General features: G+C 49.0%; 1 protein-coding gene across 7 annotated transcripts in view; it reads left to right on the forward strand.

Annotated features, from left to right (window-relative positions):
- ARHGEF1 (Rho guanine nucleotide exchange factor 1) overlaps positions 1 to 18195 on the forward strand; it is a 520185-nt gene that overhangs the window by 491399 nt on the left and 10591 nt on the right. For all 7 annotated transcript variants that reach the window (XM_086933027.1, XM_086933031.1, XM_086933029.1 and 4 more), the window contains 2 exons: positions 397 to 654; positions 10697 to 10836. In XM_086933027.1, the coding sequence (XP_086789153.1) occupies positions 397 to 654; positions 10697 to 10836 (398 nt within the window). The remainder of the gene's footprint in view (positions 1 to 396; positions 655 to 10696; positions 10837 to 18195) is intronic.

Here is an 18195-nt window from a genome sequence, read left to right on the forward strand (position 1 = left end):
GTGGATTAAACCCAGATCTGTGACTGGGGTGAATGTTTTGCCAATGTGCAACATTCCATCCGTCATCTTGTGTGTTTTTATGAATTGGAGACACCCATCACAAGTCTTGGTGCCAGGGTTACTTGCAGGCACCTCATTGGTAGCAGGAATATGTGCCCTGTTTGTAAACCCCTGCAAACCACCCTTTGAAGTCATAGAAATGCAAAGACAGCAAGTAACACACCCAGGCCACAGTCTGCGAACTGATTAAAAGAGGCGAGTGTGTGAAATACTCATTAAAGTCCATGAGAGTGGACTTACAGCTGTTTGTTTTTATGCAGTATTCTGGGTGGATGTTGTGATACTTTTGCTTGCTGATTGCTTGGTTTCACAAGCTCTTCCTTCCTCTCTTTGCAGTTCTAGTGTTGAAGCGGCTGCTAGTTCGGAATATCCGCCTCTCCATGGAGGTGGGGCACAGTCCCAGCCTCGATATGTGGCAGGGCTCACTAGGGCACAGCCCAAGCAGAGACGAACAGGAGGCTAGAGATAGGAACCAGAAGGAGAGAAGAGGGAGCGAGAACGTGCAAAATGGCTTGGAAAGTGAAATTGCAGTAGATGAAAACTGGAAGGAAGTGTCTGATGCTGAAGAAAAGGAATCTGAAAGCAGAAGGCCAGGTGAGTTGACCTGTGGATAAACTTCAGGACAAGAAAGGCTTATAAAGGCTCGGTAAGACTGTATAATGTGTCTTAATTTTGTCGTAGTTTAGCAAAGAGTGAATTGGCTTTGCCACAGAATGTTTTGTCTAGTGCAGGGATTCAAGACGCGTTATCACTTCAGATGACTCACTGTCAAGGTGTCTTCTTTAGTATGAGGTCTGCAGTGGTATTTAAGTAATAATTTGCCCATGTATGGATATGTTTTGGGGATTGGTAGAGTGTATATCTAACTTCTTGTAAGCTGACAAAGCTGTTACAAGAGATGTTTTTTTCAGTTTTTAAAAAAAATAAAGACCTTTTCAGGAAATAGGCTGCACAAAATGGATCCCGTGATAATCCCCATTGAGCCTGTTATGTTATAGAAATCTTGTAGCACTGATCGCAAAAATACTGGCCCCAAATTGAGACCAGTATTTTGGCACCAGTGAGCTGTTTTGCACACTGACCTGTGTACTAAAAGGTTGGTTTGCAAAATACTGATTACTACTGGGTCGCAATTCGATCTACCTTATGGATATTAATAAGGTAGGAAGCAAATTGCAACCCACTATTAATCACATCACAGCATCACAGGGATGGTGGCTTGCTGAGGTCAGCAAACCCCAATGTATGTATGTATATATATATATATATATATATATATATATATATATATATATATATATATATATATATATATATATATATATATATATATCGTTTTTTAAAGTTTTTTTTTTAAAGGATTTCTACATTTTTTAATGAAATGTTTTTCTTAGAGGAATACGAAATATGCTTAAAAAAAAAAGTTACTAACATTTTTAAAGAGTAGGCAGAGGTCATTGGGACCACTGCCAATTCTAAAAAAAAAATGTCTTGCCACTGATTTTTAGCAGCCGCTAAAGAATTAATGTTTTACAAGTGGATTTGGGTTGTAAAACATTAGTATAAGCCAATACGATTCAGTATTTGGAAGGAATGCACCACCTTCCATATACCACATCTGTATTTGGTTGCAGACCCAATTGAGATTTGGTAATGCTACTGAATCCCAGTTTGGGTTTGCTACATACTATAAAATGTACTTCTCATGAAAGATCTTTAGAATATCGGCCCCTTCCCAACCCATAGATAAGGATTTGGGAAAGGATCAGGCACCACTGAATAAAGCTCAGGTAGATGGCTGCAGAGTAATGTAAATGTATTGGCATTTATATAGCGCACTACTTACCCGTAGGGTCCCAAGGCGCTTCGACCACTGCGAAACCCTTCCTGGCTTCCCTTAGAGATGGTCCCTTAATGGGTATCTCCAGGGTGAGACCAGGCATCCCCGGCGGTCTGGTGGGGCCGTTAGTGAAGATGAGGCAAGCTAATGCCCAGAGTTGCCGAGTGTGATCGCTGATCAGAGTGGGCACTGAGGCGAGAGAATTATCGAGTCCGCTGACCCTGGTCCAGAAACCTGCCGCGCCGGGAATCGAACCCAGGTCCCGGGCCGTCCTCTGCTCTCGGGTCTGCCGCCTCTAACCAGTGAGCCACACTACTGTGTTGTCTTAGCCTCTCACTTTTCTCCATCCAGCTCAACCAACCGCAATGCAATATATTTTGCTAAATACGAGCTCTGCAGTCGGACACCAGTAAGGCTGGCAAGACTTTAATACTAAGCCTGCCATTTGCTGCCTTGTTGAAACATGCCTTACAACATCTCTGGTGTAGCTGTTCCCGTATAGTTCCTCATGCCTATCATATAGTACAGCATGATATGGCCCAAAGTCAGGGTAAAGCTGAGGTCATAATCTGTACCATCACTCTCTCTCTCTCTCTCTTTTCCATGTCTTCACTTCTTACTCTTGCCAATGCCTTGATTAGGTGTCGCTGTCTGATTGTTAACCTTTGGTTATTTTCTTACTGTCCTCCAGGCTTTAGGACCACTCCTGAACTGCACTGCAGACTTTGCCATTAGACACGCCCATGAGTCCATCTTAGGTGACTTGAATCTCTGGTTAGAAGATAGCAGAGACCTTCTGGCTTTCTTTTTCCCCATCTCTTTGAATTAACAAATGATTCATCTGCTTATTAAGTCTCCTACTCACTGTAGAGCGTACACCCCAGATGCTCTTTTCACTAAAGCGGAATGTTCAGGTCCTTTCCGCAGGATGGAGCCCTCTGAACGCACAGCACCTTTTCCTCTCTAGGAAGTGTTGCTCACCTCTGAGGTCCATCAGGATACCCCACTTTGGCATTCCCTCTTTAAAGTTTACTCCCCACCTCCTCTACTCTAGAAATCTTCTTGGGTCAGAAGGTCTGCATTCAGTCGAATGCAGATGATATCCAACCATAGAATAGATGGCCTCAGGATTGAGCTCCAGTGAACATGCGGGAAGGATCTGTAACCCACACGCTGGTTCTCACACTGTATAGCCTTCATAGAAGCCACCTGCCTGTGTCTCCTGCCATGTAGCGGCAAGGTCCTGGATAGTGTTTGCAAGCTGGTTACATCCGGGTGAGTTCTGACGAGTGGACGCAAGTGCAGTGTTCCAAAGCAGCCTACATGAGTTGAGCAGTTTTCATTCTCCTCCACCCATAGTTGCACAGGTGCATTATTGTGATGTTTATCTTACAGCCCTCACCTCAAGAACTTTGTTTATTCCAAGGAAACAATTTCATTTTGTTTAGGTTCAATAAGGTTCTGGCTTACATATGCAAAGCGTGTGGTGGTTGACAGAAGTGGATGTCTGTCTGTGAGTGTTTTTTGTTGTTTTTTTGCCTGACACCAGACCTGGAACCGAAAGGCTGTGTGCTTTGTGATCTTGCTAGCCTAAACCAAGTTGACCAGATTGTAGGAAGGTGCCCCTTTATGAAATGGTCGTACCCCCCAACTTTTTGCCTGGTATTTGATTTAGCTTTGACAGAAGTGCACTGGGTTCCTGCCATCCAGGTCCCCAGGTCCCTAAAACTGTGCTATTGTTCTCCCGATTGGCAATACCTTTAGCCCACCGTAAGTCCCTAGTTATTGGTACCCATGGTACCTAGGGCGTGGAGGCTAAAGAGGGGGTCCCTAAGGGCTGCAGTATGTATTGTGCCGCCCTAAAGGAACCCTCAGCACACTCATGCCTACTGCCATTGCAGGATGCATGATTTGCTGCAGAAGAAAGTGAAGACACAACATGTCACATTTCCTGTGTGCCATGTCTGCAGACACTGCATACAGTATAGGTATGTCACTGCTACAGCATGCCTTAAAGCTCTAAGGCAGGGTGCACTATACTACATGTGAACAGGAGTTCTCTCTCTCCTCACTCCCTATGCCCATTTGGCACTAAGACAGGTGGGAAAATTAGCTAGTCCTGAGGCGTGCTCCCCATCAAGCTAGTTCCACCCCTAATGTGGGCTACCCATTATGAACACGAAACTTAGAATTCCATCATCCTAGGTTTGTTGGAATTAGGCTCTCTGGGTCAGGGTTAGGCCCACTTCCCAAAGGAAGTGCTCATATAGAGGGTGTAGTCACCCTAAAGGTAAGTAGCCAGTGCTTAGTTTGAGCCAGAGGTTTCTGGTTCTCGGTACCAGCACTCTATTGTCAACACCGGCTCTTATAACAGCCTTTAACATGGTGGCGCTGTTTGTATAATTTTGTGAGGAACACAACAGTTTAATAATTAAATATACTTTAAAATCACTAATACCTGCCACCCAAAGCTATAAGAATAACATGGGCAGCATAAAGTATATGTAAAGTCTGAATTGTCACACTTGTATGAGTGTGAGGGTTAGTTGTGTTATCTGAAAGAGACACGTTAGTGATAGATTCCTTACCTTAGAATATCCCCAGGCGTCAGACACTTTTGCGTAGCAATACCCTTGCGCGTTGGTAGGCGTCGTCCGCGGCTCCGCGTCCGTCGTCGGCGTCGTTAGCGCCGGAATGACGTCGTCGGAGTACTTAGACGCCACCCTCTCGCGCTGACGTCAGTTCTTCTTTTTTTCCGCTCCAGCTAGCGCAGATCCAGAGAAGCTCTACCCCTTAGTCACTTTTTGACTAAACTTTTTTGATCTTTTGATCTGTTTTTTCTCTAGTCGTTCGACTCCTACGGTGCCGGTAGGGATGCCCGGGTTCAAATCCTGCTCCAAGTGTAGCCGATTGATGTCGGTTACCGACCCCCATCGCCGGTGTCTTCAATGTCTCGGTCTCGACCACGACGACCAAACCTGCTCTGACTGCCGGGCAGTTCGAGGTCCTGGTCCCACAGGAGGTTGAAAGACCGGTCGCGGGGTCGGAGCCCTCGTAGCTCCGAGAGTCTGCATCGGTCTTCGGGATCAAGATCCTCAGGTAAGAGGCATGAGAGGTCGGAAAGGCGTCATCGCTCTTCCGACCCACCCCGACGCTCGCGCGATGCGGCCTGGGGTTCGGGTGACACCACTCACCCCACTCCGACTGAGTCGCGGGCGCCACATCCTGCCCCACACCTACCGGTCCCTGGGCACGATGCAATGCCTGAGGTCGAGCGGTACCTCGTGGCCATGAGGTCCCTCCCCCTTCCGCCAGGTTCCGCAGTGCCTTCGGGCCCAGCGGTCCCGGCTGGGGGGGCCTAGCGGGTCGGATGCTTCGGCTTCGATGACGCTGGGTGCTTCGGCCCCGATGCCGCCGGCGACTTCGGTCCCGGCGCCGCAGACCCCCACTGGGTCCGCTTCCGGATCTGGGTAGTCACCGGTCGACCTCACCGACCCCAGCCCCTAGGGTGTCACCCCCGACGCCGCCTACGGGCGACGCCGCCCCCAATCCTACCCTCGATTTGGTTCCGGCGCCGGAGCGGCGCCGCTCTCGACGTCGTTTGGAGATTTTTATTTCCACGAACCGTCCCCATCCTTTGAACCTGAATTTCAGGTGATGGGTGATGAGGGAGATTGGGATGGGTCTGTGGACCCTCTGGCACAGGAGTGTCAGTCTCTACAGGACTGGACATGTGAGCTTGGGATGCCAGTGGACTGGACACTTCGCCAGACACTGGTTTTGTCTCCCCTCCAACCGTGGCTACAGAGGAGGGGGCAGCCTACAGTGTAGTGTTGACGCGGGCGGCCAAGGCCTTGAGCCTGGAGCTCCCCCTCTCGGCCGTGAGGACTAACCTCCTCACTGAGGTCCTTAAACCTCAGTCAAGCTCGGCTGAGCCTCTGCTGCCGTTAAATGAGGCCTTGTGTAACGTTCTTTTTGGGCACCTGGTCCAGGCACGCTACAGGTCCGCCTGTGGATAGGAACGTGGCCAAACGCTACCGCCCGGCTCCGGGCGACCCTTGCTTCTTGTCCACCCACCCCACCCCGAGAGCCTGGTTATCCAGGCCTCCACTTCCCAGACCGCATTCCCGATGGCTCCGCCCGATCGGGAATCAAAGAGGTATGAACAGTTCGGTAAGAAGGTGTTCTCGTCCCTGAGTTTGGGACTGCGGTCAGTCAATACCGCATGCCTCTTGGGCCGCTGCACCCACACTCTGTGGGACACGGTCGCGGACGTGCTGCCACAATGTCTGGAGGAGATCTGGGCTAAACTCACCCAAGCCCTTGCGGAGGGTCGAGATGTGGCACGCTACTCCATCCGGTGTGGGCTGGATACCACGGACTCACTGGGCAGAGCGATGGCAACAACGGTGGCAGTTCGACGCCACGCCTGGTTGAGGACCGCCAACTTTTCGGCTGATGTCCAGGCCACACTTCTGGACATGCCGTTATTGGCCGTCGCCTCTTTGGCGACAAGGCAGACCATGCGCTTGAGCGTTTTAAGGACTCCAGGGCTACGGCCAAGTCCTTGGGCCTCTTGGCCCCACGCCAGCAAACGGGTGCCTTTCGCTCCTTTCGTGGCCAAGGAAGGGGCGCTCCCACACGTGCTGCCAGCCACGTGCCGCAGACTAATACAGAGCACTGTGGCGGCCGTGGAAACCGCCATGGCGGCGGTCGGGGACAACGGCGCGGCATGTCCACACCTTCCCCTGCAGCATCCACCTCAAAACCCTCCTAGTCCACGCTTTCCGGCCCATGTGACGCCAGTGGGGGGCAGGGTTCGCCATCATCACTTCCACTGGCGCACTGTCACGTCGGATGTGTGGGTGCTGCAAATCATCCGGAGGGGCTACTCCCGTTCGAGATGACCGCTCCAGCCATGCCACCCCAATACCATCGCGTGTCGGGGGATCATTTGCAACTTCTGCAAGAGGAAGTTATGGCCCTCTTGGCCAAGGGGGCCATCGAGTGCGTTCCTGGGCCAGAAGGAGGGTGTGGTTGTTACTCCCACTACTTTCTGGTACCCAAGAAGGGCAAAGGGGGCATACGCCCTATTTGGACTTACGGAACGTCAATGGCTTCCTCCGGAAGGAGAAGTTCAAAATGCTGTCATTGGCTCAGGTCTTAGCTGCCCTGGACCCAGGAGACTGGATGGTAGCGTTGGTCTTGCAGGACGCCTATTTCCACATCCCCGTGCAGCCGGCCCACCGGCGCTACCTGCGGTTCACGGTAGGCCACGAGCACTTTCAGTTTACCATGCTCCCCTTCAGCCTTACCAGCGCCCAACGGCTGTTCACGAAGGTGATGGCGGTGGTCGCAGCTCATCTGTGCAGGTTAGGGGTTTCTGTCTTCCCCTACCTCGGCGACTGGTTGTTGAAGGCGGGCTCGCCCCAGACAGTCGTCGGCCACCTCCAGACGATGGCAGACCTCCTGTACCAGCTGGGGTTTTCTATCAATGTGCCGAAGTCACACCTGTGTCCCTCTCAGAAGCTACGTTTCATCGGAGCGGGCCTCGACTCGGTGCGGTTTCGGGTTTATCCTCCCTAACAGCGGGTCCGGGATATTCAGGCTGTGATTCCAATCTTTTAGCCTTTATCCCGGGTCTCGGTCAGGTTGACACTGCGGCTTCTGGGGCTGATGGCCTCCTGCATCCTTCTGGTGCATCACGCCAGGTGGCGGATGCGGGCTCTGCAGTGGGACCTGAAGTTTCAGAGGTCTCTGGTCTCCGGCGGAGTCCCAGCTCCATATCAACCTTCTGGAGATGAGGGTGATTCGTCTAGCACTGAAGGCATTCCTCCCCTCCGTCCGGGGGAGTGTAGTGCAGGTGTTCACGGACAACACTAACCGCCATGTGGTACTGCAACAAACAGGGCAGGGTGGAGTCGTGGACCCTATGCCAGGAGGCTCTGCGCCTCTGGAACGTCAGGGCGTGACCCTAGTGGTTCAACACTTGGCAGGTTCTCTGAATGCCAGGGCGGACGAGCTCAGCCGAAGGAGCATGATGGATCACGAAGGGCGTCTGAACTCGGACGTGGCGCAAGGCCTCTTTCTGCAGTGGGGAGACCCTTGGTTAGATCTATTCGGCACAGAAGAGAACGAGCAATGTCATTAGTTCTGCGCGTTGGAATTTCCAAGGCGGCATTCGCTCAGGGACGCTTTTCATCACGAGTGGAGTTGCGGTCTGTTGTACGCCTTTCCGCCTATACCACTTCTGCCCAGCGTGCTGAAGAAAATCAAGCGCAACCGCGCCCAAGTCATCCTTGTGGCTCCGGACTGGGCGCGAAAGTACTGATATCCCGAGGTACTCAGTAGGTCAGTCGATCCCCCGGTTCGTCTGCCTCTTCAGGAGGACCTTCTGTCGCAGCAGCAGGGGACGGTCCTCCACCCGAACCTGTCCAGTCTCCACCTCCATGCTTGGAGATTGAGCGGCGACAGTTGAGGCCATTAGACTTGCCTCCTGAAGTCTGTAATGTCATTCTGGCAGCCAGGCGTCCCTCCACAAAGTCGGTATACGCCTGCAGGTGGAACAGATTTGTGGCATGGTGCACAACAAAGGCTGTGGATCCTCTCAATACCCCTCTTACTGAGGTTCTCCTCTTCCTTCTTTCTCTTGCCCAGCAGGGCTCTGCTCTGAGCACTATCCAGGGCTACCTTTCTGCCCTTTCAGCCTTCTTGAGACTTCCTGATCAGCCTTCCTTGTTCAAGTCCCCCGTTGTAAACAGATTCTTACAGGGCATCACTCATATGTTCCCTCCTGTTCCTTTTGTGATGCCCCAGTGGGACTTGAACCTGGTTCTAACTTACTTGATGTGCGCTCCCTTTGATCCGCTTCATAACTGTCCTCTACGTCTTCTTACACTTAAGACTGCTTTCCTGGTTGCCATCACCTCTGCCAGGAGAGTGAGTGAGCTCCAGGCTCTTTCCTCTAAACCCCCCTTCCTTTCTGTCCATCGGGACAAGGTTGTGTTGCGTACAAAACCCTCTTTCCTGCCCAAGGTAGTCACAGCCTTCCACATTGGGCAGTCCATCACATTGCCCACCTTCTTTCCGCCTCCGCATCCCTCGAAAGAGGAAGAGAGGCTCCACCGTCTGGACCCAAAACGTGCGCTCTCTTACTATCGCACATGCCAGTTTTGGGTGGATGACCAACTCTTTGTTGGTTACGTGGGCGCTAAGAAAGGACGGGCGGTGCACAAGCGGACCATCTCTCGTGGATCGTGTTGTGCATCCAAGCGTGTTACTCCTTGGCTAAGAAGGAACCTCCTGTTGGGCTGAGGGCCCACTCCACTCGGGCCACGGCGACTACTACTACCCTGGGCTGGGGAGTCCCCTTCCAGGACATTTGTCAGGCAGCTATGTGGGCCTCACTGCACACGTTCGCGAGACACTACTGCCTGGACAGCCAAGGCTTCTTTGGCTGTTCCGTCCTCCAGGACTTTCTGGTGTGATTATTGGTTCGCAGACCCACCACAGGGGTTGGTATTGCTGGGGTATCGATTTTAAGGTAAGGAATCTATCACTAACGTGTCTCTTTCAGATGCACAAGTTACTACTTATGTAACAATATATCTGTAAGAGACATTAGTTAGTGATTGATTCCTTACCGACCCACCCATCCTCCCCGTTCTGCGAACCGATATCTAGAGTTAAGGTCATCCCCTATCAGGGCCCTAGTTTCATGGCACCAGTGTTGGTTCTATCATGGCTCTGCGCATCTGGCGAGGAAAAGCTGTGTATCAGAACTGACGTCCGCGCGCGAGGGCGGCGTCTAAGTACTCCGACAACGTCATTCCGGCGCTAACGACGCCGACGACGGCCGCGGTGCCGCGGACGTCGCCTACCGACGTGCAGGGGTATTGCTACGCAAATGTTTCCGGATCCAGTCTGACGCCTGGGGATTTTCTAAGGTAAGGAATCTATCACTAATTAATGTCTCTTACAGATATATCGTTACACAAGTAGTAACTTGTGCGTTACTGTCATTGGCAGCGCTGGCAGGGGCAATTTGTGTTGCAAGCTGCAGTGGCCTCCTGACATCGGTCCCGGCACTTTTTTTTTTTTTTTTTACAAATTAAGTACTGTAAGTATCCCATTGGCCACTCGCTGCCACTCCCCTCAGCGCCTCTAAATTAAGTAATTAGGAGGCACCACTGATGGCAGAAGCTTAGATTTGACAGATCCAGAAGAAGAGGAGAAAGAAGAGCCACAAGAGAACAAGAACTGAAGATTGCTTCGTTATCAGGCAAGTACTATTTAAAATATTGAATTTCACTGTGAATAAACGGTTCAATGTAGTGCGACTTTCATTTGTCTTTTTGTTAATGTCTTTTTCCATTTTTGCTCCCAGTGGTTCTATATTTGCGATCTGTTACGTTTTTGCCCTACAGTTTGTGGAGCAATAAATCTTTGCACTTGCAGATTCAGACTAACCTTTCATACAAGACAAGCTGAGGACAGTAATAGCTTCAAACAATGTAATTTCAAACATGTTGCCCAAAACTCTGTAGTTACAGTCTCTATACATACAGCGGTAGGTGGCCCAAATTGGTGAGTGGTGTGAGGAGCATTGCACATGTAGGTGGAACTTTATTGTCTTTGTAATGCATTACTGTTCACAAGAACCCTGTCAAAGTGCTGTGTACTTCTTGGTTGCACTGTGCACCGCACAGGACTGTACCTTGGCTGTGTTGGAGATCTATGTGAGTAATGCAGCTGCAGCCCACAAATGCTCACTAACTCCTTTACTCCCCCTCATAGATGCAGATGAGAGTGGAACAGACGCCCTGGAGGGAGCAGCAGAGGAAGCACTCAGTGCGCCAATTGTCCTGTCCATCGAGCAGTCAGAGGAAGTCAGGCGTAAAATCATTGTCTTGGAGCAGAGAATACGGGAACTAAAGGTAATACTTGTAAAGTCTATCATATACATTTGTGTATGAATCACAAGAGTGTGTATAAAAGACGCTGCGCCCCCGCATGGGAACCATGTGACTTTACAAAGCAAAAGCTGTGTACTCCTTCAGAGGAACCATTAAAACCCTATTTGCACACAGAATCTGAATGATTATTGGCTATGTGCACAAACTAAATTTGAACCATAAATGTGTTGTAAATGCACACACTAAAGAACGTTGAAAGTTATTATATTTATACACAGAAATGTGCACACAAACAAAGGAACCATGAAGGTTTATCACATGAGCATATATAGAACCATGATTTTGATATGTGCATACATAGAGTCCATGAAAGTCTAACACATGCACACACATATGAGCCTTAAAATAGGGCCAGGTGTGAGCTCTGACAACTCTACAGGCTCCCCATTGGTAGCCTCTTAGTATGCCGCATGCTTTTAATTTGTCGACTGTTAAATCTTTCAAATGCAGCTGAGAGACTGCTTTTTAAGCACTATCACATTCACTTTTAGGTTTCCTCACAAAGCTGCCATTCTTGGAAAGGCCGGACGTAGCTTCCTCAAGATCCCACATGCTGAGAATCTGTCCCCAGAACCCTTAGTGATGCACTGGGTTAACACACACTCCTTTTACAAGTTGGGGATTCCCGTGAAGCTAGATGAGCTTTCTTGAAAACACTGCCTCTTCCCACAGCCACCTATATGATTTGAGCTCTAAAGTGCCCTCTATTAGCTTTGCTGCAAGTGTTTGCATCCTATATAGTAAGATTAGAAGGATGACCCTTTCTACAATACGACTTCCATGTGTGATCCCAAGGTGGAACTTATTACTAGCAAAGTTTGAAAGTAATACTTCAGTTTCAAGAGAAATAGCATAAGTTGGTTTGTGAAGTGAAACGATTTGGAATAGTTACAGAATCCCAGCTGTTTGCAAAAAACATCCTAGTTTAAATAGAACATTAAGGTAGATACTTGAAAAGATAACACCATGATAAACAATCCTTTATTTATTCGTAGATAAATTTGGCTTTCAGATTATGGTGTTTGGCATTCATCCATTCTTCTTCTACTTCCTTTAAGTAGAGTACCTTTTTCTGTGATATGTTTTGCAGCATGAAATCTCTTCTAGATTCTCATACTTTACACAATTCCAGACATCAAATGGTTGGGTCCGGAAGTATCCTTGTTTTCCTCAAAATGTTTGTTAGCTTGTGTGGTGTAGATTTAGCCTGACTACCTATATGATGTCGACTTTAATCCCACAATGCCCATGTAGGTGCCCACCACCATAGGTTCTTTTATCCACCATTGGGTACGGAGGTTCATTGGAGAGCTCCTGACGGTTTTTGGATGGAGGTGGTCTAGAAGTCCTCGAAGTACAATGGAACGCACTTTAGGGACCTGAGATTGTCACTCATCGCGGGAGAGAGGTTTTTCGGAGGTTTGTCAGGAGAAGTCGACATTCGAAGTCGACATTCTGAAAATGCGTTTTGGTCTCAGTGGATGGAGAAGATTGGTTTCTTAGATGATGAGGTAGAGGTGCGGGAAGCTCATGGAACACACCAGGATGTCGAAAACAAGGTGTATGCGGTTGAAAAGACAACACTGTAGAGACCCTAAGCAAACAGTACAACATGCCCATAAAACACCTGATTCCTTAAAGGAAAAGTCTATCGGGTACATGCCCAGAATGCTGAAACTTGGTGCTTTGAGCAAAAGCCTAGAGTCACTAACAGCCCTCATCACCGAAGAGACACGCAGTCAAGGTAGCACAAGGAACTTCCCATCCTACTGGGAATGAAGAACTCACCTCTAAGGATACGTGTAGGAAGGGCTCTGTATATACTATACCAAAATGAAGTATAGTGTGCACAGAGTCCAGTGGAACCCCAAAGGTAGGCAGAGGTAAAAATAGATAGCACCTTGCTCTCTATTTGTGGTAGTGTGGGCGAGCAGTAAGGCTTTATCAGAGGGTAGTGTTAAGCATTTATTGTACTCACTCAATCAGCAAAGGATGTCACATACTCAAAGACTGAACTCAGACCAATTGGATTTGTATAAAAATATTATTTAGTTATATTTATTTACTAGAATTACTCAAGCCTGGTAGAGTTAAGTCTATATGGTACTTTTAAAGGCAGGTTGAACACTACAAGCAAGCTGAATGATAATGACTTTTTTACAGGTTTGTAAATGCTTTTAATACAGTGGAACTCATAGATAGATTACTTTGGATTACTTTACAGATTACTTCTGGATTACTTTTTCTACTCAGTGTGATATTCCTAGATATCACCCTGGGACATTTCCTATAGAAAAGGTAAGTAAGCATTTTTTTTTAGTTATTTACAGTTTTTCAAAGTTTCATACAAATCAAACGCTACACTTAAAGCAATATTTAGGGAAAGCAGTCAATGCAATCCCATGGAAGGAAAGTGAGTTATCATTTAAAAGGTAAGTATGAGTTTATGGGAGTTGATATTCTGGGGTTAGAACCAGGGTTCTCCCAGGGTCAAGGATGTACTCTCAAAGCACCCTCAGCGGCACTAGGGCGGCCGGGTGCAGAGTGCTGAGGCCCAATGTTATCCAATGGGGGAAAGAGGACCACTGGTTGGTGGCTGCTCACGAGAAGGCCACTAGTTTGTGGGAGCAAAGCTCCTGGTGTTAGGCTCAGGGCAAATGTTGATCCGGTTTATCTCTCAAAGTGCACCCGCAGCTTCGCAGGGGCAGCTGGGTGCAGGTAGCTGTATTGGTATCGGGTTCCCTGTTGATTTCATTCGGGATTCTACGGTTACAACAAAGACTGCAGGCTCGGGGACGAAGATCTTCTGGAGGTGACCACCGGTTGAAGAGGTAAGTTGAGATGCTGGAATACCATCTGTTGGGACACCCAATGCCTTGGGACGTCTGGTGCAGGGGTGTCTTTAGGTGTCTGGTATTTCTCCCATCTCCGGTCGCGGGGGGATCCTCCAGAAAGAGGCTTTGAGATTTGAGGCCGATCAGAGATCACCAGACTTGGGTCAGTTTCACCGGGGAGACCTCCATATGGTGTTGGGCAACTAGGGCCGTGGGCGCTGGGTGGAGAGTGGTGCAGACTTGCAGATTTGGCCAGAGCAAGAGTCTGTGGGCGAGCAAATCCAGTGCTCACAGGAGACAAAGTATTTTCTGTGGAAGGCAGGGAAGGTCCTCTGGGTTCTGGAGGTTGCTGGCTGCAGGACACACCGGGATTTTGCTGGAGCAGGTTCGAGGTGGGGACAGGCCAGTGGGCTGGGGCCAAGTCAGTGGGCGTCCTCTTCTTAGTTTCAGCACTGCTCTTCGGTCCTTCTTCTTGGTCGGTTCTTGTCTGAGGAGGCAAGGTTCAGGGTCACCCCTAAACACTAGGTTTAGGTGTGTTACAGGTAAGTAAAGGTTGGGACCAATGGGTCCATTCCGTGGGCTGGGTACTCCCCCTATTATGCCATCCTCCAGCGGGAGGGGGGCATATGGCGGGGACGGAGAGTTGTGCCTCACCTCGCCTCCCCATCTGAGGAGTGGAGTTGGCAGAGGTGGGCACACCTCCCTTCCTCACTTGGTTTTCCCGCTGATTCTCCTGCCCAAAGTAGGGGTCCGAACCAGTGGGGACCAGTTGCTAGAGGCAGCAAAAGTCCTGGGGAAGCTCACAAAGGCGGCAAGCCTTTGAAGCTTCCCCTTCGTGGACCCAGCCGCCGCTGCAGGTGCACATTTTGTGCTAGCCAGGATCCCCCTTTGCCCTGAGCTTAACACCAGGAGCTTTGCTCCTGCAACCCAGTGGCCTGCTCATCAGAAGCTTCCAACCAGAGGCCCCCTATCCCCCATTGGATAACATTGGGCCTCAGCACCCGGCTGCCCTAGTGCCGCTGAGGGTGTAACAAGAGAGCATCCTTTACTCTGTGGGACCCCTGAGCATAACCCCAGAATATCAACTCCCACAACAAAGTACTTACCTTTGAACCGATGACACTATCATTCGGTGATAGTGCTCATGGCCATCGGCTCCATTGTTAGATTTGTTTTTCCGCTATCGGGTTCGGTGTGGGCTCTGGTTTGGTACAGTTTCTCGAACTCCCTTCGACGTGCAAATCACTACCCTCAACAGTATTGTCTCTTGATCGCTTTTCCCATTCTCCGCTTATCGTTTCAACTCCAAAATCTTCAAACTGAAAACTCGTGGAGGGCCGTTGGGCCTACTTGCGCAGGACTCGCTAGTAGTCGATGGAACGGACTCCATTCAAGCTCTGTCCCGGATATCGCGCAAAGTTTCCGCGCACCGACCTGCACAAAGTGTGCAACCTCTGTTTGTCCCCGGAACACGACGAAAAAGACTGCAACTCGTGCTGATCGTTTCGATCAAAGAAGATGCTTCGTGACCGCCAGGCTCGATGTCCCAAGATGCAACACCAAGGCGGCTCCGTACTGGACATCTTTGGCGAAGATTCCGACCGAGGAGAAACACAAGCTCAAGGAGCAGAGGAAGAAGAACATATCTCCGTGTCTGAAGCCGACTCCGACATGGAAGAAAAGGAACAAGTTACACCGGGTCAGCGTACCGTGAGTACAGAAACCCCCTTTCCCCAACAACACAAGACAAAAAAGGCTCCAGTCCTTCTTCTGCCTGCAGGTCGGCACCGAGAAAAAGTTTCAAACACCTCGCCCACGGGCCCGGCACTGAAATGCAAAGACAAGCCTTCCGGCTCAGGAAAGAGTCGGCCCTATACCGGTGCTGAACCGAAATCCTCAGTGCCGAATTCCAAGCATGTCCTGATCCACGTTCCATCTTCGTCGAAGTCTAAATCTTCGGGACCTAAGAGTTCAGAGGCAAAACGTTCTACACCGAAATTGACAAGTAAAGATAAAAGACTCTGCCAAAAGAGCCTCTATCCGATGTCCCACCTTTGGATCCGAAACAGAAAGAACTGGTTATTAACCCAGATACTGGACATATTCATGCTAAACTGCCTGCAAAAAAGGAAGCTGGGCCAATAGGATGAGTACCACATGCCCCTGAAGAAAAGGAATGTGGGTACTAACCCTAAACCACCTTATGTTCCACCTTTTTCACCTACTAATCCTAAATTACTTAGCACACCCACTAATTCACCACCACCACTATCACCTGACCCACAGGGTAAAGGGGATTGGCATGGGTATGAGTATAGGCCACAAGATTTTGACCCATGGGAGGATTATGACACTGACCCTTACCCAGATACTGACCCTGACTTATACCTGTCCAGGCCATCACCACCTGACGACAATATATGCTACATTGTGCTTCTTAACAGAGTTGCTCATTACCATGGGGTGGAACTACATAAGGAGGCTTTAGAGGAGGGCTTCTTGTTAAAAAACCCTAAGTTCCGCTAAAAAGGAAAACTACACATACACTGCACATGCTTAAGGGGATGCTTAAACATTCAGATGAGGTTTTCAAAGATCCTGTAAGGGCAAGAATCATCACACCCAAGGTTGAAAAGAAATATAAACTAGCACCTACTGACCCAGCCTTCATCAAGGTTCAGCTGCCCTTAGACTCTCTTGTGGTTTCTAATGCTTGCAAGAGAGCAAACTCACAGACCACAGGTGAGGCCCCTCCTCCTGACCAGGAGTCCATGTTAATTGATGCCTCTGGCAAAAGGGTAGCCTCACAAGCAGCTAATCACTGGCGCTTCGCCAATGACCAGATATGATAGGGCTCATTACGATGAGCTAGGAAAACTCATGCAGTTTCTGCCTGATGAACATAAATCTAAGGCAAATGATCTTATCCAGGAGGGCAAACTTATCACCAATACCTCCATCAAGTGCACCCTAGACGCAGCAGACACAGCAGCGCGCACAGTAAACACCAGCATACTGCTATGCAGACATGCATGGTTGACAATTTTAGGGTTCAGACCTGAGGTACAGGCCTCCATTCTCAACCAAATAAGAAACACCTCTTTTGTCCAGCAGTTGACACCTCGCTGGAAAAGATGAAGAAAGACGCTGAGGTCGCAAAGTCCATGGGGACTTTGCAATTACCTGTGAATAGAGGTTCTTTTCGGCGCTCCTTTTACAGGGGTGGCTCCAAAAATATTTCCGCAGAAAATCCCTCCTCCTCATACAAGGGCAACAACCAATCGCCCTCATCAAGAGGTTATTTCAGAGGAGGTTTCAGAGGAAACAATGGAAAGCGAAGAGGCATCTAGAGCTGCTAGCGATTTTTCTAGCGCTCAAAACGTTTCATGGTCATCTGGTAGGCAAAGCTGTCCTAATCCGTACAGCCAAAAACATACATACATACAAAAACAGGGGAGGGGGGCACACACTCTCCAGCTGTCGCAACTAGCACAGACCATCTGGAGATGGGCCATATGTCATAAAATGTATCTCCTCACAGAACATCTTCCAGGAGTAAACAATCAGATTGCAGATTTGCTGATTCATCCAAGACAACAGATCCACCCTCGAGTTCTCTTCCCATTCTTCCAAATGTGGGGTTTTCTGGACATAGATCTGTTTGCCACAAACTTAAATGCAAAATGCCCAAGCTTTGCATCCAGACACCCACACACATTGTCCAAGGGCAATGCAATATGGATGAATTGGTCAGGGACATTTGCCTACGCTTTTCCACCTCTCCCGCTCACTCCATTAGTGGTTTGTAAACTCAGACAGGCATCCCTGACACTGATCCTAGTTGCTCCCACATGACCCCAACAACCCTGGTTCACAACCCTGTTGGAGCTCTCAGTAGTTCTTCATCAGAAACTACACCTCACTTCCAATCTTCTCACTCAGAGCCATGTAGAGATAAGACATTCAGATCCCAGTCATCTCAACCTTGTGATCTGATACCTGAAATCTTAGTTTGGCTACCATAATCTTCAGCCAGACTGCATGAACATTATCAAAGAGGCTAGGCGTCCTACCAGAAGAGCATGCTATGCAGCAAAGTGGAAGCGATTTGTAATATACTGCAATAACAATCAAATCGATCCACTGGACGCTTCAGTTCAAAACATAATTTGCAATTTACTGCACCTGGAGCGTTCTAACTTAGCGTACTCTTCCATATGCTTACACTTTGCTGCAATTGCTGCATACCTACGGAACAGACAATATCTGTCTCTCTTTAGAGTGCCTGTCATGAAAGCATTTATGGAGGGACTTGAAATCATTCCTCCAAGACTTCCACTTCCTCCAGTGTGGAATCTCAACATTGTCCTCACAAGACTAATGGGTCCACCCTTTGAGCCATTGCATAGATGTGAACTGCAATTTCTCATGTAGGAGGTAGCTTTCCTCATAGCTATCGCATCACTGGGAAGAGTGGGTGAGCTTC

This window comes from Lissotriton vulgaris, chromosome 7 (assembly GCF_964263255.1).
Source record: "Lissotriton vulgaris chromosome 7, aLisVul1.2, whole genome shotgun sequence".
Taxonomy (NCBI): Eukaryota; Metazoa; Chordata; class Amphibia; order Caudata; family Salamandridae; genus Lissotriton; species Lissotriton vulgaris.